Consider the following 22,101-nt stretch of genomic DNA (forward strand, 5'->3'; position numbering starts at 1 on the left):
TCCTCCTACAGTTTTGGTCCGATTTCAATATAACTTGGCACACAAGTAGACTACACTAAGATACATAATTTAGTGCATCGGTTTTTGATTTCGATGGACGGTGTTGCCATGGTTACTAAAAATAGAAATTTCTGTGAAATTCCTTTAAAACGCTACTCCTCCTACAGTTTTGGTCCGATTTCAATATAACTTGGCACACAAGTAGACTACACTAAGATACATAATTTAGTGCATCAGTTTTTGATTTTGATGGACGGTGTTGCCATGGTTACTAAAAATAGAAATTTCTGTGAAATTCCTTTAAAACGCTACTCCTCCTACAGTTTTGGTCCGATTTTAATATAACTTGGCACACAAGTAGACTACACTAAGATACATAATTTATTGCATCGGTTTTTGAATTCAATGGACGGTGTTGCCATGGTTACTAAAAATAGAAATTTCTGTGAAATTCCTTTAAAACACTACTCCTGCTACAGTTTTAGTCTGCTTCTAATATAATTAGGCATACAAGAAGACTATACTAAGATACATAATTTATTGCATTGGTTTTTGAATTCGATGAACAGTGTTGCCATGGTTACTTAAAATAGAAAGTTTTGTGAAATTCCCATTAAACATTACTCCTCCTACAATTTTGGTCTGATTTCAATCTAATTTGGCACACAGTTAGAATACACTACGATACATAATATGTATTTCAGTTTTTTTTTATTTGGGTGAATGGTGTTGTTATGGTTACTAAAAATAGAAATTTCCGTGAAATACTTTCAAAACTCTACTCCTCCTACAGTTTTCATTTGATTTCAATATAACTTGGCACAGAAGTAGACTACATTAAGATACATAATTCTATTTATTGTTGCATGTTGCAATGTTTCAAATCCAAGTGCTACTTTTCTTTTGTTATACAAACAGACCAGTAGAGCTACAGTCTCATCAGAGACTTCTGGTTCATCTATTATATTTCATCCTTCTGTTCATCCATCCTTCCTTCTGTCCATCCATCACTCATACGTTTAGTTCAGCTATCTTCAAAGAAACTGTTCAGGTTGTTCTTATTGAAATAAATACACTAATAAATATTGATGAGAGCTATTCAATTGTATCATAATTTTCTGAACTTGACCTTCTCATTTACTTTGACATTACTATTTCTCATTTTGCTAAGTTTAAAAACACACTGTTAAGCTTTGGTGTGAGATATTCAACTGTGTTATAATTTTCGGACTTTGATCCCCCCTATGACCTTGACTTTAATATTCCTCATTTTGAAGCTTGCTTACATTATAAACTTAAATTATGCATTAAGCAAATTTTGATTATCTTTTTTTTAGGAGGTAATGGTATAATAAAAATTCACTTTGATTCTATGCAGGTGTGTGTTATGTGAGTGAAGCACCAGGTCCTAACTCTGACCAGCGCCGCTGTGCTACAGAACGTGTGGAGGGAGTGACCGGACTGGACATCCTGTATGATGATTTCCAGAACAGAACAATGGAGGCCATGCAGGCCAGTAATGGATTAAAGTCCTGTAACCAACATTACATTTGTCCCAATGGAGAAAATAAATGTCAGACAAGGTTTGCTTGTAATATTTGCTGTCTTAAGTAGAGTTGAGGTAAAATAATAATTTGATTTTAATTCAGATTGATAATAGACTATCATTAAGTTATCTAAAACAATGTACCTGGTAACTTAAGATAATACATGTATTACTAAGAAACCAAATATTTACTCGTAAATGATCTTTTTGTCATCTTTCTAAAATACTTCTATTATACAGGTGCTACTTGTTTGACAGCAAGGCATTTCTTGTAATGGATCCTGACTTTTTGATAGCCAGTGCTTTAGATGAGAGTAAATATGAACAGGTCCAACTTGGTACTAAAGAGGGAGAGGTAATGAAAGATCTCATCTACAAGCATGGCTTCTTCGATCGAGGAGAGAGCATAGATTTTCAGGGATCGTGTCGAATCACACCAGAAGAGCCAAAGGTAATAGAATATTCTTATATGGTTTAAGTCCAAGCATGTTAACATTGTTATAAACCAGGTAAATAAGACACATAAATATAGTTTAAATTATTAGCTATATTCTTTTTACATGATCTGTTCCTTTGCAGTTATCTCTGGATGGGATTCCCAAAAATCCAGGGGAGCAGGATGACTACATCAGAAACAAAGGTCCTATTCCTCAGTTCAACAGTGAATATGGCTGTATTCAAGATGTTATACAATTTAAAACTAATGATCAAGCACTAGGTATGAACACCAATTTTTGTTTGAAAAATGTAACAAGAAACTGCAAAGCACTCATTTGAATAGTTGTGATCAGTCCTAAATTACCTTTACATAAATTAAATTGGGTAACGACAAAATAAAGTGCCCCGCCACAGCATGATATGCCCGTCAAATATTGTTCAATTATCATAAACAGTTTAGGGTGCAAGAAAATCATGTCAACCTTAATTCAAAGATTTCCATGACTTTTCCATTCCTCATAATATTTGATGTTTATACATTTCCTGTAGTGCAGGCACTAATTATGATAAATTTCTCAACTGGTTGTGTTAGACCTTGACAAATGCCCATCTGCAGCCCCCTCCCTCCCCCCCCCCCTTTCATATTTATTTGATATTTTCAAAAAATTAAATAAAAATTTCATATTAAACAATATCAAAATAGTCTTAACAATTTAATCTATACCAAATTAATTTTGAAAATAAAAGGCTGGCCATCAAATGACATATGCTATAAACTGACAAGCAGTTTTTCTAATTCCCAAAGGATACAGATAAGAGCTGCTTGATCAGAGATGCTCTAACAGAAATGATTGAGACAGCTAGCCTTCCTACACATTGAACTAATTAATTATAATCTTCAACTGGATGCATGTCCATTCATTACTCCCAAGGGATGAATGGATCTGCACTATCTGCTTTATTAGTCTGTATTGTAATAAAAATGCATATATTTATGACATTCCATTGAAAACAGATTTTTTTTTAACTTGTTACAAAGATTTATAAAAAGAAACAAAAACTTGTGTAAACTTGATGCAGTATTTTTAATAAGGTTACTGCATGACTCTTAGATTTGTAGGAACTATCTACCATAAAACATTTTTTTATAAAATAGTGTCTTGATGATTTCTTTGAGATTTAATGTCAGACTAGTTTTAAGCTGCAGTTCATACTGACAAACAGACAACCCGACATGCTGATTCCAATATCCCCCCCCCCCCCAGTATATTATATAATATCATATTAGTTTATTATACAATATCAAGTTAGTTTTAATTACTTTTCACCAAATACATTTTAAAAGTTAAAAGGCTAGCCAACTAGATTCATCTAGATTGCCCAATCCCCAGGAGATATAGATAACACCTGCTTGATCAGAGATGCTCTACCAGTTAGTTCCTCACACTAAACTCATTAATTTCTCTCTAATTTGACATGTAATTTTCTGTTATCAAAATTCTCCTTGACCAGTGCTTGATGATTACACCCATGGGAAAGGTAGAATTTCTCTTATAACATTACATTTGTTATAGATTGCTGTAAAGTATATAATGAAAAAAATAAGTATTTTCTTGATTTAAAATTTTTTTAATAAGGATACTGCAACATTCTTACATTTTTGGGGATTGTGTAATTTAACAGTATAGAGACACAGTTTTTTAAAAAAAATTCACTAAATTAAAGGTCACAGTGACCTTGAAATAGGTTGCGACACACCTTCTACCTAAGATGCATAAATTGGCCAAGTTTGATGATTCTAAGTCTAATAGTTTTCTAGTTATGAGCCGGACAGGATTTTTCCATATTTGGCCATAGCATCTTAATTAAAGGTCAGAGCGACCTACTTTTAATGCGCGACACACCTTCTACCCAAGAAGTATCAGCTGACAAAGTTTGATAATTCTAGGTCTAATAGTATTAAAAGTTATGAGCCAGACACGAAAAGCTAACAGACGGACGGACGGACATGAAGGCTATAACATAATACGTCCCGTCTTAAGACGGGCGTATAAACATATAACCTTTCACAGAGCCTAACAATCATATACCATTTCAAAGCAAACCCAAAAGTCAACATTGAACTTTGAATCTAAATGTTACATTCTAATTTATCAAAGTATTAAATTTAAAAAGATCATAATTCTGACAGGTCACCCACAACAGGGGCTAGCAATTCTGTATGACATGCATCTCTGAATTTTATGGTCAAAGATCAAGGCCAAGGTTAACTCCTATTGAAATATTGTAAACATTTTATCCTGACTGAATTGAGTTTAGAGATTATGTTAAAAAAATCAAACACAACAGGGATCACCATGGTAATTAATTTGAAAAGAAGTTTAAGTCAAGGTCAAAACTGAATGCATGAAATAAGAATTCAGTGATCAGAAAATGGAGGTCATATTCAGCAGAGGTAAATTTGTTTCATTTCCAATTTCAAGGTAAACATCAAGGTTTATCTTGATGACAGTGCTTGTTTCACCTCATAATTATGTTCTGAAGATGAAGAATATTATACTCAGAATAGATCACCCACAACAGAGCTAAAATGTAATGGCTAGATAAAATTCTTGACAGGGACAAACATCATCACTGCTTCAATTGCTTTGCAGTCTGGTCAATAATGAACACGTTTGAAGATAAATAATCAGACTCTTATTTATTTCATAATTAACCATACATTTATTGGTTCTAAAGACTTGAAGTTATGTTTTTTTTTTCACTCTGAATTCAATTTGTTGATCAATACACATCTTTCAGGTCCAAGTGGAATGATAACCGGGAATGTATCTGGACCCTGCATGTCTGGATTTTACTACGTGACCTCACTGCCAAAAACAAACCTCTATCTGCTCATCATAGAGAACTGGAATTCATACCCAGCTTCTCTCTTCTATAATTTCAATTGCCAAATCACACGGAGGTATGTATGAATATTACATTTATGAAGGAAATTTGTGTAGTTTCACTGTTACTCATATATGCATGCATTTAAAGCCAATGTGTATGTAAGGCATGAGAAAAATTAATGGGACCTTCTCAAGACTGTAAGCCCATAAAAATTGTAACAGTGAAGAGAAACATTAATACATGTGGAAAACAAATTTTTGTCATCATATATATAATGAACAACAAAACTATATCAATTTTTTTTTTTAATTTTCTTGTATTATAGCTTTGGCATCTTATCCCACTTGATGTTTTCGGGTCCATGTTTGCTCTGCTATCAATAATTAATTTCTAATTGGCATTTTGAGCATGATTAATGTTTATCTTTACATTTCGTTGTAGTATTGTGAACTCAGGAGCATACCGTATCATTAACGGTACATGTAATCAGGTGTCAAAGTCCAGCCGAACTCTAGCAGAGGAAGGGAAGTGTCCTAAAATGTCCGACAAGGACCTACTGTGTATCTACACTACAGCTATGCCCCTCACCTCCACCCCTGTCCTACTGTTGCTGACATTTCTATGTACATATGTTTATTTATAACTGAATGAGATCATGAAGTGACATCACTCAAACTTGTACATCGAATTTTACATCGAGTAAAATGGTTGTTATTTAAAGTTTTTTTCTTTCATGAAAGAATGTGAATATTTTTATTATGTAATATAGGTCTCAGTATTATTTCGATGTTAAATGTACTTTGACAACTTTTTGTTTTTCAGTCTTATATGCAACATTTAGGGTAGAAAAGTATTTTCCTGACATTATAATAGTGGATATGTGTACATCAAAATAAACGATATTGTCAATTAATTTGTCTATGTGTTTAATTTAAAGTAAGAAATGATTTCTATCACCTGATCCTGGACCTTAATTTGCTTGATTGATGGGGGTCCCTAGACCAGGTAAATTTGGAGGAGGTGCTTATTTCTCTGCCTTTAAATATTTACGATAGGCAATGTTGCATTTCAGAAATTCTTCTGCAAGTTGAATTTTAACTTGACCTCGGTCATAAGCAATCTTACTTTCCTGTTATACAGTCATGTAGAATTGAAAGAAAGTACTACGAAAATAGTTTTTATTTGATAAACATGAATACTCAATCATATTGTGTCAAATTCAGGACACTGATAAATATCACTCTTACAATCTCTAATCATACAAATATTCAAATAAAAAAATTCAACGGACAAATTATAGCACAGGAAAGACAATTTAAGTAACATGATACACCAAAGATAAGCATTTAACATAGATGACACAACAATACTTTTTGTGTTGGGAATTTATCCACTGAATACACCATATGTTGATATTTTTCACAAGATAAATGCCTTTTTAAAATTATTATTATATGCTGTACTTGCAGTACAGTTAGTACCCTGCATGAATTGGTGGAGAATAGCGGGAAAACCATATATAACGGTACTGCAAATATTGTGATGTGTCAGCTGAGTTTGTTTCATTCAATGAATACATAAAAAGCAAATGAAAACATTCAAAATGATCAATAATTACTGTGGATGACCATACAGGATTAAATCATACAAAGACTTGATCACAAAACAACATGGACTTTTCAGTAAATGTGACATACAAATTAACTTTGTTAAACTAAAAAAACAAAGTTTATCAAAGCAACTTGATAAATAAATTGAAAAATACCTCCTGTAGCCTGTACAAAGCCTGTACAAAGATGAATCATATTAAGTTATTCATTTTAAATCAAGGGAAATAATCTACTGATCAACAGAGGGAAAACTTGGGAGTAGGTTTTTGAAGAGCATTGATGAATTGCTGTATCAGTTGTAATCTCCTTTATGGTAACTGACAGTGCAGGAGCTATCCCTTGAGGAACTTGGAGACTATGTTGTCAATGAACCACTGCTCTGTAAATTGTAGGTGGTCACCTGGAGAGGCCAGAAAGTGGAGGCGACCAGTACTGTTCATCGTCTTCAATCCCAGCCAATCCTATGTGATTGAAAGGTGAAATTAGCATGGGTTAATAAGCTAGTAGGCTGATTCTTCATCATCACAAATGATATCTCATGTCTATATGATAATAATCAAGAAGGCAATCAGGGTAACTTCTCTATAACATTATTCTTTTTTTTTTTTTTTAAATGGAATTGTCTCTTCCAGTTTCCAGTATGCACATTATTTTTAAATGATGAAAATCTGATTATCTTGTCTCAGGCTGGGACAAAAGAAAATACTAAGCTTATAATACACATTTAATAGGGAGGGGTGGAATTATAGATAAGAAAACAAATACTTGATTTCATTGATTTTCACTGTTAATTACCTCTTGATAGAGTGGTGACTCAAAAAGGGTGAAGAGTTCTTTTGCTTGTCCAGGTTTGTAGAAGCCAAACCACTGAAATGAAGTTTTTTTTACAATTCAGAAGTAAAATCCAATTAAACTACAGTATTCAAATTTAAATTCTAAGATTATAGTTTCCAAATAGTCTGAGTTAGCAGGGGTGTTGTGATTGCTAAATCTGCGTATCGCTAACAATTCATTCAGCACCAAGGAGATAAGGCTATCTTGCAAGGTATTGTCAATTGCTAAAATTTCTTATTGCTAAATAATTTACACACCAATTTTTTGGCTAAATTGCTAAATTTGCATCTCGATAAAACATCAACTTATTTGACTGCACATTATCACACAAGATTTATTTTTTTATCTGGCACACCTTATTTCAGATAAATTTCCATACCAAACATCAGGGTACCAATGACAGGTCCCTACCTCGCTGTCCCTAGGGTCCACCATCTCATCTTGTAAGAATTTCACCAGCACAAAATTCTTCAGCTTCAGCAAATTGTTCTTCTGGGTCTCATTTCTCTTCTGTAATTTATATATATAAAATATTGCAGAATGGTATTCTGTTTTTTTATTCATTGAAGCTTTTATATTTGAAAGTTAAGTAACATGTAGTTTTTAAAGTCTGTTGAAATAAAGACTTTTACATTTTCCTGATTCAGGTCAGCTAAGAACACACTCTTCGATTTATATTCCTCCTCTTGGAGAGGGTCATGCCAGTATTCCGCTTGGACAAGACTACAACAAGCCAGGACTTCATAGTAAATAAGAGAAATTATTGTGGTATAATATTTACTCAACCTTCGAAATGGAATGCAATCAATGTGTATCTTTATTACTACAATGTATTTCCACAGAGTATATATATATATATATATATATATCTTTCCATTATTCACAATGAAACTGTTTTGTAACATGCAGGAACTTGGAATCATGCCCCCCCCCCCCTTTAATATTTTTAAAAAGTTCTGAGTAAAAAAAATCAAAAGCTTTGTCATACAAGGCAGAGTCTTATTTAGGAATTGCTGATGAGTGATAATTAATATATGGTACAGAAGCTGCAGCTCTTGGGGGAAGGAGGGGGGGGGGGAGCTTGAAAAAATGACTTGGTACTTACTTGTTTTGAACAAAACTGAAAGGAGAAGCAAAATATATCTAAGTTTTTATATTATCAAACCAGCAAAATATGCAATAAATTTTAATTCATTGATTTATAAAAATGAGATGAATATTAACAAGGGAAACTGACCTGTTATATGCACCTAAATTCAGCAGCTTTCTGACAATATCGCACAGTGTGCTATTATCACCAGGGCAACGGGGAAATCCATACACACCTAAACATGAAATCACACAATATTATTAATTTTCATGATCTAAATTTGTCTTAGTTTTTTTTAGGTCAGTAGATCAACACTTCAATACCTTCACTTCAATAATTTATCCTTTGATATTTTTTTTTGGTTTATTACAATACATCAGGTTTGATTAATAATCATGCAAACTGTCACTCTCAGAAGTACACTGTATTGGAAAAAGAGCAGAAAGTGTTTGGGATAGCTTTCATTTTACCAATTTTGAAAATTTTAATTTCTTTAAAATAATTTAGACATTTTATCATCCAGGGAGACAACTCTTAATTATGTTAACTTTCCATTAAAATTGTTACCTTGATGTTGGCCCCCTACAGAGATGAGGTTCAGCATGGGGGGATTTGGACACTTCTGAGCTATTGCTCTTCTGCAATGTGTAACAAAATCATAAATATGCAAATCAAAATATTGAAATATAACATTTAACTTTAATTATGATTAGTTTAACTCTATTAAGGTCAGACAACATGTTCCTCAAAAATATAACTTTTCAAAAGAATTTTTGATTAAAATATTTGTTACTTTATGAAGTTTTCTCACAAACATAGGGGCATATTACAAGACATTTGTGCAAGATTCTGGAGGATGTATTTCCTGTATAATCCTAAATTGCAAATCACTTGAACTGCTGATGTCATGATTTTTGGTTTATATATTATTTCAGACAATTTGAAAATAGTTTAGAAATCAAAAGATAATAAATAAGTTTATTCATTCCTGCTTTCCATACTACAGATGGTGTTGTGGCTGACATTGTTCAGGCATTATTTATGTATTTACTAAGTCCTGACAAAGGTGTGTGTGTCTTGGTGGGAAGACTATTTTAAGAGGAAAGAATGTAGTAATTTGGGCATTTGGTTCATGGATATTGACCTGGATAGCTCAATGGTAATGCATAGGTAATGCACATGTGAAATATGAAAGCCCTATCTTCTTCCATTCAGAAGTTATTACTAAAGTTAAATTTTTTTTGAAATGTAGGTCAAACTTCAAGGTCAAGAGGTCAAAAAAACCATTGTACATTTTGAAAGGTCTTGTCACAGGTAATGCACATTGAAATATAAAAGCCATATCTTTTCTCATTCAAACATTTTGACCAAAATTTAAGTTTTTGTTACTGACAGATGGACAGATGGATGGACAGAAGATGAATCACATTTAATGTCCATGCAATTTCCTGAAAGCGGGGGACAAATTAATTGTTTGCTAACTAAAAATGAAACTTCTGTGAAGATTTTGAAAAGTTAACAAGTATTTAAAATTCTTCATCTCTATAAATCTTATAAATAGTCGTACATCACACAGAATGTCTGTGATTAATGAAAATTTGTAGAACCTTGACAGTAAAACTTCTCAAATGGTACAGATATTGATTTTCTGAGTATTAATGACTACCAGGGTAATCTCTAGTTTCAACAGAAATGATCCTATCTCCCATAATTACATGTTCACTAAGAGTCCATGCCATGTCCTCTGGCAGTATTTTCTGACTATTAGATAGAGAATTTCATGTCAATCCAGAGCAATTTTGACTATACAGTAACATTAAGTACCTGTAATCGATAGTAAAATAAAAACTTGTGGATGTCATATAAAATAAAGAATACTATTTAGAATATCAAGTACTGGGTACATGTATATTATAAATGTCTATTTTTTAAATCCTTTTCTTTTGTTCAAGGAAGACATGCATAAAACATATATATGCATACACTATAAAAAGAAAATCATAGCATTATGAGCAACATATATAAATTATAATTTCTAGTTTTTAAATACTTCATGGGAAAGAAGTACACCTATAGTCTTATACAGAAGTGGAGAGGCTGTAGGTTATCACCAAGTCAGTATGTTTGTACCAAATATACCAGTAATATATATTTTATATATTTAAAATAAGTGAAGTACATATAATGTGGAATTAAAATGATGCAAGCTAGTGGATGCAGGAAAACTTAATTTTTAAAAAATGAAAATTATCAATATCAAAATAACTTCATGAAAGGATGTTTCCACTTCAGCTGAATACTTTAGCCCCTTTTCCCGACCCCTCTGATAATTTAAAACTGAATTATTTATCACATATCCCAAGTGCTATGTACTAAGTCAGTTGTCAGAATATCTATTTGGATTTTTGAATTACATCATGAAAATATTGTAGATGATTTATGGAAAACGAAAGTAGAAACAATATATTCATTAATTGCAATATTAAGATATTGTGATTAAATTTTTGTGAAATGAATTTTCCAGTTAGCGAGCAATGTTTGGATGCTGTTTATGGAGATAAAAGAAAATAAAGACAAGCATGCCATATATGGTTTTGTAGATAAATGATATAGTATTAGAAGAGAATGGTATTCAATAGTTTCCTGATGTGTTTTCTCTGAAAGGGTAAATGACTGCAACTTTGGGGAGGGGGATACTCCTTGTAACTTGGAGTTTAGATACCTTGTATTGTTATACTATGAGGAAAAATTCATTATAAGTGCCTCTGTGTCCACTCTATGTATGACTTTGTACATGGAGTGGTCTTCACTAAATATGTTAATGTAACATGATACTCACAAGAACTGTCCACCCTGGGAGAATCCAATGGCATTGTAGCCAGACTGAAGTTTAGAGTCCTTGGAGAGTTGACCACACACAAGGTCAATCTGCTGATTCACATTCATTAAAAATCCATTCTCTGTATCCTAAACAAAATTATGATTTTTTTTTTTAATTCTTTTCATGAAAATGTGTTTTGTAAACATCTGAACTCAATCAGAAGATAACAAAACTACATTTAGTTGTTTATTTTTAATCACTAACCTCAACAATATTATTTCCAATCTCCAGAGATTTCACATAAACTCCCTTGACCTGTTTTTCAATCAGACCCTTTATGGACCCCATGCTAAGAGGGTTACAGCAACTGTCACCTGTCAACATACATAGAAATATACAACTGATTCATTCATCAATAAACTAATAAAATATATTCAAAATTCATTATGCTTTTCTTTTTTAATACATTTTATATATTCAACAGTCAACTTAAGTTTATATATAGCTAAGACACTTTTTCCTGTCATCTACTTATATCTTGAAAATACACGTAATATGCACCCTAAATACATATCTATCTTATTTCTCCATCCCTGTACATGTATCTTACATTTACTTTACTTATAAACTCCTGATGATCACCTCACAATAAATTACATGTCATATGGAGAGCAAAACTGACATGACAGTGAGATAATAGGTCACTTGGGTAACATAACTTTTATACATTAACTTGTGAAAGAAGAACATATCTGTGTTCTGATTGTGTTTCACATATTTGTTCTTTTTTAGTTGATTGTTATATAGAAGACATCAAAGATACATTACAGTTTGCTACATGTAATTGGGCATAAGGTTGCTAAGATTAATCTGCTCAAAATAGGGACTTATCTACTAAAGCAACTCTCCCAATTTAAGTCTCACAGTATCTCGTAAGTTCAGCAAGATTTAAATATAATTTGCCTCTAATGTTATCAAATATATCAGAACAAAACCTTTTTATATCAATCAAAAAAGTTATTCAAAATTTGTTATTAGCACTATTTTTACTGCTTATCTTAGTTTAATTACATGGTATATTCAAAATCAAGTCACCCCCATGATTGGCAGTATTTGGGAGACTTTAGTGGCTGTTTGCTTTATATTTAAATTACTGTATAAGGGGAAAATAACTCGCAGTGTTAATATTCGCTATATTCGCGGTGTTAATAAATCTGTGAACTCAAGAAACAGTGAATAAGTTTTCAATAACCTCCATGTTATATTTGGAAATTTGAGAATAGACTATAATAGGTATATATACGTGCAGTACATGGTCATTTCCGTATTACGAGTCGTACTTGTCATTCAATTATTTTAATTATCACGCTTTTCTTTAATTCAAATCAGCAGATGATAACCCATATTTGATAAAAAGCTGTTTTAATAGCCAATGCTTCATGTTTCATCAATCAAAACATGTGGGTCATGGGTTTTTATTATGTGTGCATAACTATGTTACCACATGTATATTTGTTACCTGCATTATCATGCGTTTTAGTTTTTATTGACATTTTAATTTGGTTTTTAAAAATTATTCAAATAACTATCGAACTTGCTGAAGATGTGGAAGGATATTATTTCGTTGACCTACATTAACAAATTTCTTATCGTCCAGTGGTTTTTCGTCGCGATATATTATCCCTTCGGAAGAAGATCTTGGGGTGTACATGCACTCATCGTAATAGTATAGAAAGTCATTCGACATTTATAGTCAAGGACTTTTATTAACTGCACTTGTTTTAATTAATCGACAATTAATTATTAAATCTAACTATTTTATGTAGACTTAACCTGTTCTTCGTGAAGTGAATATCTAATGCTGATTAATGTTGTTCCAGCTATGCTATGGATTAAACGGATATAGACAAGAGAGGTAACTTTCATTATATACCAATTCTGCGAATTCAACAAACCGCGATCGTGTCAGAGTAGAGAAAAACATGAAAATTACAACCCGTGAAATTAATCCCCTATACAGTATATATTTTACAAGGCATGCTTTAAAATTTATTAAAATCAAAATTCACAAAAAAGACAGATTACATTCAAGAGAAAACAAACTTTTTACTGGAAATAAACCTCAGAGTTTGAAAAAAACCCTGTAATGTTGTGTGTGATGTATGTTGGAAAATAAATCTGGTGCTGAAGAAGTTGCCTATCCTGATTAAGTATAATATTTATCTTTAATATTTTAATTATTTAATAATTTCTCTGCTACCCAAAATTATAATTGAAGTAGATAAAATAAAACATACTTTCCAGTTTTTCTTTTCCATTGATTTCATGACTTTCTTTCTGACGCACTTATTAACTTTTTAGCCCTTAAATTGTTAAACATATTAATCTATTTTTCTGAGGAAATTCAAAGGGTATTAGATTAAATAAAAGTTTTAAGTTTTTCTGCATTTATTATACATTATACAACAACTGAATCTCCGTATAAACTTCCGGGATGGATGGGTTGCGTTTTGCTTTTTTGTGGGGAGGAAGGGGACAGAATCCACTACGTATGACTCTTATGATTTGCTTCAAATGAATGTCACTTTCTACTTATGAGTGCACAGCACTGAAAATAAATACACACACTGTACGTCCTGCTCTTCACTTGATCTAATTAGGCGTGCACAACGAATTTAAAACCATTACCCATTCCATGCCAAAGAACGACTGGAGTTGGTCCTGCCAATGCCATGGCAAGACAAAATGCCAGGAACAACACTCTTCTCATGTCCACCATTTTAATAGTCACATGATAAAGGAAGATAAAATATCATGTGACTTACTAACTTATTTAGCGGGAAAATATAAAGATCTATGGACATTCATAGAATGTACCCTGAAGCCTTGGTTAAAAAGTAGTATGCTAATTTATTATGTGAATTATTCTACAAATTTGTCATTTTTTGTTTAAATATGAGTGGCCAATCTTGGCCCAATGAGACCGACGGACCGTTATCATCTTCTTCCTATTGCCTATAATATATAGATGTTGCAGGAAGGAAATATGACTTGGATTATTAAAATGATAAAAATAAGCTTTTCTGATGTTATCTTTCTTATTTTAGCTATGCGGTATACATGGTATACAGTATGGATTATCTCAGTACCATCTGTTCTCTTCGATCAAAACGGCGATGCAAAGAGGACTCGACGCAAGTGACTGCCAATCCTTTTCATCCAACATGTACTCTTTTTGCAATAAAAAAAACTACACTATAGCAGTTGATAAAAACACGTCAGTAAGCGAGTATTGTTTGGAGAACGATGCAGCCGGAAAAATGGTCGTTACAATAATTATACGCAAAAAAAAATCAATGTCACATCGGTAACAAAGATATTTGCGGTTAATATTGTAATTTAAGCGATCTGTGAATTATTTATCAGCCGTGAGAAAGCGAGTATATTGGTGTTACCCTTTAAGCATACTAAGTGTTTAAGATAACTTACGCGTATTGTATTGATTGCTCGATCAACTGATCAAATGACTTATTTCCGAAATGTTTGTTGTACAAGTTAACTAATTTTAAAAACTTTTGATAGGAGAGTGACGTCTTTTTCTAGTGACCAAGAAATATTGCAAAAGTGATTATTCTTTCTTCGAATTTGATTTCATTGCTGTGGGAATATGTCGAGAAAATTCGTAGAGACGTTGAGTTTTGTGTATAAACCTCGAATGAATAGTTATTTAGTAATGAGGTCAGCGCGGACGTGGATTGCTAATAAACAGTCCCACGTGTACATGAGCAACAGACCTGTCCTGGGGAAGATCAGTGACGAGGCAACAGCCAAAGACTTTACTTATACTCTTTTACCTACCGAACGTCAACTTTTATACGAGGAACTCAAGAAAACTATAGAACAGACGGAAAACACCCAAGGTCAGTTAATTAAGGGGCGTGGTTTCTGATGTAAACAAATCCACGTGTTCATAAAACACTTTTTTTGCACCATAAAGTTGATGTGTTTTCTCGTTATAGGTCCTATTCCCCCAACTGCTGGCCAGCTTTTAACAGGTGAAATGCTAGAAATTGTAACATCTTTTATTTATGTCGTGACTATTACTGTGATCATTGTTTAATTAACTCATCATAGACACAGGAGTTAGACATTTTATCATTAAGTTATCAAATTCAAATGACAACTTAATTTCCTTACTCTAGTAAACTTATTAACATTAATTATTGAATGGACAGTCTCTCTTCCCTCTCTACAGAATATTTTCTTCAGTACATTTTAGCTACTGTGTATTTTATATGGACAGCTCAGCTGCAGATTTTATAAATTAATTGTGTTAATGTTTTCTTCAGCATTCCAGTGTGGGTTTTGGCCATTTGTAGGCTTTGGTTTTTTTGATAACTGCATCATGATTTTAGCTGTAAGTGACTTGTATATGTATTCATATAAATTTAAAGTTGTTCATTACTGGTGAACTTAGAAGCAAGTATTTATAAGAATCCCCAAAATTATTTTACTTATTGACTTTATAAGACTCACTCTTTTTCTCAATTTATAAGAATCACTCTTTTTTTCAAAAGAATATAAGACAAAGTTTTACTTTTTTAACTTGTGCCATAAGACCTTGCATTAGTAAAATAATTCATTAAAGAAAAATGTCTAAATGTTTTTACAGGGTGACTTCATAGAATATGAATTTGGCCAGTTGTTGCATATATCTACTATGGCAGGTAAAGATGATTAATGAATCTTTCTTTTGCAATCCAACCCACAGAGCTGTCTAATTACATGCAGAATAATTCATATTCCCCATTGACAGACAGATTAATTATTTGCCCATGGACTAACTCTAAGAATTTTATTTTTGCTACTGAGAACATCTTTTTAAATCTGACATCAAGGAACTTAAACATTTCACTGTAGTAGGAAAGGAGGAATTAATAAGGAAAATATATGGCTGGACTGGGAATGAAACCCGGGAACCACCCCCCACCCCCACCCCCAATATCCACAGTCCATATAGCTCAAACTACTACATTCCTCCCTCCTGAAACAGTCTTTGACCTCAAAGACACACAAGAAGTTCACCTTGTTAGGAATTAATCACATGTAAACCAAACAAAGCCCTCTGCACTGCCCACCATATGTAGTAGGAAAGGAGGAATGAATAAAGAACATGTAAGACTATACCGTGAATCAAAACCCTGGACCCCTGTATCACTAGTCAGGTGCTCTAACGACTGAGCTACCCAAACCAATATCCTTGTTCCATATAGTCTAAGCTACTACAGCATTATGGAGAAGAGATTGAGATTAACATATTTTTAAAGGGAAGGAAGACAGATAATGTACATCTCAGTAGGGATCAATATCTTCTTAACAGCAATCCCCATCTCATATTTACTTTCTGACAGAAGATGATTAAAATAGAACACATAAGATTTAGCACATGTTTGAAAATACATTTTAAATGACCAACAATGATGAGATATGTAAAGTAATTAATTTTAGTAAGCTACATCATGAAATTTTTATGTTTCAGCGGCTGCTCTTGGAAATCTAGTCTCTGATGTTTGTGGAATGTGGTATGTTGTTTTCTTATTCTCTCCTTCATGGTGTATGTATGACAAGGTTTTGCAGCAAACATTGATCAATAATTATCACTATTATTGTAAACCACAAAGTTTTGTGTCCATGATTCCTATAGGATAAGGGATTTAAAGAAGCAGACAAAATCACATAGTTTTTCAACAACAGCATGTAATAATCAACTGTTTTCTCTTAAGAGAAAAGTCCACAATTTATTGTTTATTTTTACAAGATGTTTGTTTTGGCCGGATTTTGGATTTTTTAGTACATTGACTCATTTACAGTAATTCATTTACATAGGTAGCCTAGCTTAGTAGCTGTCATGACAATTAAAAGATTTAAGGCAGTTCATGAATTATATTCACTTATTCATTATACAAAAGTCAGAAATATTAGATATGTTTATGTATTGTTTAGGCTGGCAGTAAGAGTAGAGAGTGTATGCAGAAGATTTGGTATCCACATGCCTGTTCTCACTAGCTCTCAACTTGAAATGAGGAAGACAAAGATTGTCATGGCTTCAGTAAGTTGAGATATATATAGCACATATACATGTAGCTAATTTCATCGGTATTTTCATCTGTATTTCAAAAGTAACATTAATTGATTCCTTTTAATGCAATACTTATGTATTTGATTTAGTGAAATCTTATAAAGAAACAGGAGTTATCTGCCCTTTTCCTGATGTATTCATTCAGTTTACATAATTAATAACACTTTCTCCAGTTCACAATCTAGATAAGATAACAAATATCATTTTTGCTCATGATATATGAATTATGCATTGAATGTCAATTAAAACTGTAGAGGGTCCAGATACCAGTATTAAGTGTGATGCCAAATGTCTAATATTACATGAACATATGTAGCAATAAAATTTCAATATTTTGAAGGTTTTGGGATTTTGGTTTTCCCATTTCAGCTCATTCATGTGAAATTTTATATTCCTCTGTAAACTTAGTTATGTAATGCAGTGATATATGAGCAAATGAATTAACTGATTACCCTTTTCTCTTCAATGCAATTTATGCCTGCTGTTGTACATGCATTAATATTTGAAAAGTACTGTTCAGATTCATTTATTATATTTTGTTTGTTCCACTTTGCTAAGTTGTGTGTTCATTTACAGGGGAGAGTAATAGGAATATCTCTAGGATGTTTAATAGGTATGGCTCCACTCCTCTTCACTTCTTGATCCACCCATCTGCTGACTCTCCCAAGGCAAAGTGTTCATAAAACCAAATTTTGTTCCTAGAATTGTAGAAACGTCTGGTAGCTAGAATTTTGTGGAAAATTTAAACTATTATTCAAGTCTAATATCTGATATGATAAATTAGAATGCAAGAAATGTTCTTAGTTGGTACAGAGTAAGTTGTACATCAAAAAGGCTAAAGCCATGCTTGCCAGTACCCAGGAAAGCTGTAGAGATACTGGTAATCAGATAGATTCATGATTTTCCAACTTATCTTTATGCAAATTAATTGTTGTTTTGAGAATGTAATTTTAAATGTAATCAAAACTTAGTGTATTTTTTTTTCAGTGAATAGTATGTAATAAACAGCTGTATGTAATACCCACTACCCTGTTTCTTTGCATTACATGTACAGTAAAACATGCTTACAACGAAGTGCCAGGAATGGACGATTTTGCTTCGTTGTAAGCGTAATTCGTTATATACGTTAAGTTTGCAATATATTGTTAACTCACAGGGAATGAAAATCACTTCGCTGAAAGCGTCAATTCGTTATAAGCGTGTTCGCTATAAGTGTGTTTTACTGTAGTAAGGATGTTGTAAATATAAATGAGATTGAATCATTGATACTTGTTTTTTTTTCCACTATGTAAATTACAATTTTTATGTAAAGATTTCAGAGTAATTTGTTGTTTAAGCTAACATAATATTTTTTAGAGGGTATTTCTCTCCTGTATACTGGTATATTTTGGGGGATTATACGGCGATTACAGTACATATGTATGCTTATTAATAGGAATATTTTAAACCACTAATACATTTGATCCATTTTACTGAGGATGAACAAAGATACTAATTTATTTACACCTGTGAGCAGGTTCATGCACATGTACATGCATATTGATCATGAATATGAGAAATTGAGAATTTGGATGAATGCTGATTGTGATTATTCATTATAATGTCTATTTTTAGATATATTTGTTAATTTTTTGTTTTTTCTATATCATTTCCCCCCTTGTCTTTCATTTTCTGTGTGCCTTTAGCATTTGTGCGAGAAATACATATACATGTAGCATTGTATGCATCATTTTTTTTTAATTCTTTATATTTGAATTTTGTTCTCGTAGATATAGTTTATGTAGATATATAGCATACCGGTATAAACTTATACTTGTATTTTTTATAAACCAACATATGGTACTTCAACCTCTATGAATGAGATACTTAGAAACTGATAATTCTAGGGTAGAATAACTCCAAACTTTATGTACACAATATCTGTATATTCCAGGGACTTTATTGGAATTAACTGTATTGTTAACAAGTCATATCTAGAAAACTTTTTTTAAAGTAAAAATGCAAATTTACCAATGAATAATTTTTTTTGGGTGCATTCATCAACCTTTTCCTTGAGTTGAGATACCCACAAAGAAATACTTTAGTTACATTGATTATATTTCTTGGAATCTTTCAAATTCTTTTGTACAAGCATAACAACACAAATCACCCCTCCACCATTAATTGTCTGGTATCTTTTATTAGCTCACCTGAGCCTAAGGCTCAAGTGAGCTTTTATGATTGAAAGGTGTCTGGCATCCATCTGTTGTATGATAAACTTTTCACATTTTAAACTTTTTCTCAAACCGCTAGGGCCAATTTGAACCAAACTTGCTGCAAAGCATCCTTAGATAAAGGGGATTTTTAAAAGTTTGTTTAAACGATGGGTCATGCCCTCACTCAAGAAAGGGGTAAGGCAGGGCCACAATGGGCAATCAATGTTTTTCATAGGAATAAATAGGAAGAATCTTTAAAAATCTTCTCAAGATCAGCAGAGCCATGATTAGTCATATTTATATGGAAGCATCCTCAGGTATTGTAGATTCAATTTTGTTCAAATCATGACCCCTGGGGGTAGGGTGGGATCACAATGGCTGATCAAATTTTTACATAGGAATTTTTTTTAAATGTTCTCAACAACAGCATAATTAGTCATATGGAAACATCCTCAGGTAGTGTAGATTCAAGTTTGCTCAAATCAAAACCCACTTTCCTGCCCCTGGTCGGTGGGGGGGGGGGGGATCACTTATTTATTTAAACTTTTTAATATTGAACTGATTTCTGCTTTTCTCCAGCCAAAGTGCTTAGGTGAGCCCATGGGTATTTGTGTCAGTTAGTATCTTTGGACCATTATCGGAACTTTAATTTTGAGTTTCAAGATAAACTCATTATGGAATCTGTTGAAATATTGAGAAGGTCCTTTGCAGATATTGATAGGACTCATTGCATAAAAAATAAAGGGCATACACAATTTTTTCATGAAGAGGAAGTGAAAATAGTCTTTTTGAAGGTCATGTATAATATTGTAAGATAATATTCTTCATTAGTCAGAAGCACAATATCAAATTTTAAGCATGAAAATATTAAGTTTTATATTTAAAAGTTGGAGGTGGAAATTAGATATGTTTTCCACTCTTCTAACAAGTGTATAAATTATTGTAATTTTGGGAAAATGATATTTTAAAAGTGACATGCAAAACACTTGCATGATTTTATTAGCTCTTCTGAGCCAAAGGCTCAAAGAACTAATGCTATGGCCATTTGTGCGGTGTGCATAAACTTTTTAGAATATGGGCCATAACTCAAGAACCCCTTGGCCAATTATTGTCAAATTTGTCACGGGGTATCTTTGGCCCAAGGGCTCCTGTTTATACTAAAACTAGTGTTGTGACCCTTAAACAAGGGGAGATAATTAGGAAAATAGAAACAAAATTACTGGTTGTTAAAAATCTTCTTCTCAAGAACCACTGAGCAGATTATCACTAAACTTACACAAAAGGATGAGGATGTGTTGTAGATTGAAATTTGCACGGCAAATCACCCTTGGGCAAAGGGCGTGGTCTCAAGGTCACTTCAAAGTTGACCAAAAATTACATTTTATTAAAATGTTGATCATAAAACTAAAATGTAAGTTGATGCATCTTGGGTCCACAAAAAACGTCAACTAAAAAGTAGGTCACCACGACCTACTTTTGAAATTTTATGGCTATATTTAAATATTTAGGGTACTCGTTGGCTTGGAATCATCAAAATTTGTCAGTTGATGTATCTTGGGTCCTCAGAGTAGGTTGACGGAAAAGTAGGTCACTGTGACCTACTTTTCAATTTATATGACTATTATTAAATATTTCGGTAGAAATGGGCTTAGAATCATCAAACTTTGTCAGTTGATGCATCTTGGGTCTTCAGAGTAAGTTGACTGAAAAGTAGGTCACCATGACCTACTTTTGAAAATTTATGGCTTTGATTAAATATTTCAGGTACTATTTGGTTTAGAATCGTCAAACTTTGTCTGATGATGCATCTTGGGTCCTCGGAGTACAACAACTGAAAAGTTGGTCATTGTGACCTACTTTTGAAAATTCATGGCTTTAATTAAATACCGTATTTCAGGTACTAATTGGCTTAGAATCATCAAACTTTGTCTTTTGATGCATCTTAGGTCCTTGGATTACGACAACTGAAAAGTAGGTCACTGTGACCTACTTTTGAAATTTTTTTGTATTTAATATTTTTGGGTACTAATTGGCTTAGAATCTTCAAAATTTGTCAGTTGATGCATCTTGGATCCACAGAGTTAGTCAACTGAAAAGGAGGTCACTGTGACCTATTTTTGAAATTTTATGGCTTTATTTAAATACATCAGGTACTAATTGGCTTAGAATCATCAAACTTTGTCAGTTGATGCATTTTGGGTCCTGAAAGTAAGTCATCTGAAAAGTAGGTCACTGTGACCTACTTTTGAAATTTTATGGTTATAATTTTAAAAATATTTTAGGTATTAATTTGCTTAGAATCATCAAACTTAGTTGATGCATCTTGGATCCTCAGAGAATGACAAGTGATAAGTAGGTCACCATGACCTATTCTCAGATACTAATTGCCTTAGAATCATCTTGAGTTCTCAGAGTGTTTCATCTAAAATGTAGGTCATGATGACCTACCTTTGGAATTTTAAGGCTTTATCTAAATATACAGGATACTTAGAGGCTTCAAATAGAAGTGATAGGTTGTACAGTTTATCAGAAGAGC

The 22,101-nt window shown here is 32.6% G+C and overlaps 3 protein-coding genes across 4 annotated transcripts in view; 2 read left to right on the plus strand and 1 right to left on the minus strand.

The window, feature by feature from the left end:
- Positions 1-5,768, plus strand: part of LOC133184325 (voltage-dependent calcium channel subunit alpha-2/delta-2-like) — a 37,724-nt gene extending 31,956 nt beyond the window's left edge. For both annotated transcript variants that reach the window (XM_061319355.1, XM_061319354.1), the window contains exons 18-22: positions 1,379-1,583; positions 1,787-1,997; positions 2,126-2,264; positions 4,787-4,949; positions 5,318-5,768. In XM_061319355.1, the coding sequence (XP_061175339.1) occupies positions 1,379-1,583; positions 1,787-1,997; positions 2,126-2,264; positions 4,787-4,949; positions 5,318-5,519 (920 nt within the window). In that variant the 3' untranslated portion in view covers positions 5,520-5,768. The remainder of the gene's footprint in view (positions 1-1,378; positions 1,584-1,786; positions 1,998-2,125; positions 2,265-4,786; positions 4,950-5,317) is intronic.
- A 272-nt stretch (positions 5,769-6,040) lies between these two features.
- Positions 6,041-14,010, minus strand: LOC133184701 (palmitoyl-protein thioesterase 1-like). The gene is made up of 10 exons (XM_061319772.1): positions 13,920-14,010; positions 11,496-11,605; positions 11,250-11,377; positions 8,978-9,048; positions 8,558-8,645; positions 8,426-8,440; positions 7,953-8,043; positions 7,732-7,830; positions 7,282-7,353; positions 6,041-6,947 (listed from the first exon to the last, which is right to left on the minus strand). Exons 1-10 carry the CDS (start codon positions 14,008-14,010, stop codon positions 6,819-6,821), a joined length of 894 nt encoding a protein of 297 aa, XP_061175756.1. The 3' UTR covers positions 6,041-6,818.
- An 814-nt stretch (positions 14,011-14,824) lies between these two features.
- LOC133184702 (transmembrane protein 65-like) lies at positions 14,825-20,036 on the plus strand. The gene is made up of 7 exons (XM_061319773.1): positions 14,825-15,151; positions 15,251-15,286; positions 15,581-15,648; positions 15,904-15,958; positions 16,771-16,813; positions 17,235-17,340; positions 17,947-20,036. The coding sequence occupies exons 1-7, from the start codon at positions 14,899-14,901 to the stop codon at positions 18,010-18,012; spliced, it is 627 nt and encodes a 208-aa protein (XP_061175757.1). The 5' UTR covers positions 14,825-14,898; the 3' UTR covers positions 18,013-20,036.
- Positions 20,037-22,101: the final 2,065 nt, after the last annotated feature.

Source organism: Saccostrea echinata, unplaced genomic scaffold, assembly GCF_033153115.1.
Source record: "Saccostrea echinata isolate AGI-Se365-2 ecotype Australia unplaced genomic scaffold, CSIRO_AGI_Sech_v1 ptg000010l, whole genome shotgun sequence".
Classification (NCBI taxonomy): Eukaryota; Metazoa; Mollusca; class Bivalvia; order Ostreida; family Ostreidae; genus Saccostrea; species Saccostrea echinata.

Bases quoted from the DNA above. Each gene is read 5' to 3' on its own strand.
- LOC133184701 (XM_061319772.1), bottom strand. From the start codon at position 14,010: ATGGTGGACATGAGAAGAGTGTTGTTCCTGGCATTTTGTCTTGCCATG. The intron at 11,606-13,919 runs GTAATGGTTTTA...GTATGTTGACAG, and splicing joins CGTTCTTTGGCATGGAATGG to GTGACAGTTGCTGTAACCCT. The intron at 9,049-11,249 runs GTGAGTATCATG...TACACATTGCAG, and splicing joins TCCCAGGGTGGACAGTTCTT to AAGAGCAATAGCTCAGAAGT.
- LOC133184702 (XM_061319773.1), top strand. From the start codon at position 14,899: ATGTCGAGAAAATTCGTAGAGACGTTGAGTTTTGTGTATAAACCTCGA. The intron at 15,287-15,580 runs GTGAAATGCTAG...TGTTTTCTTCAG, and splicing joins TGCTGGCCAGCTTTTAACAG to CATTCCAGTGTGGGTTTTGG. The intron at 17,341-17,946 runs GTAAGTTGAGAT...GTTCATTTACAG, and splicing joins CAAAGATTGTCATGGCTTCA to GGGAGAGTAATAGGAATATC.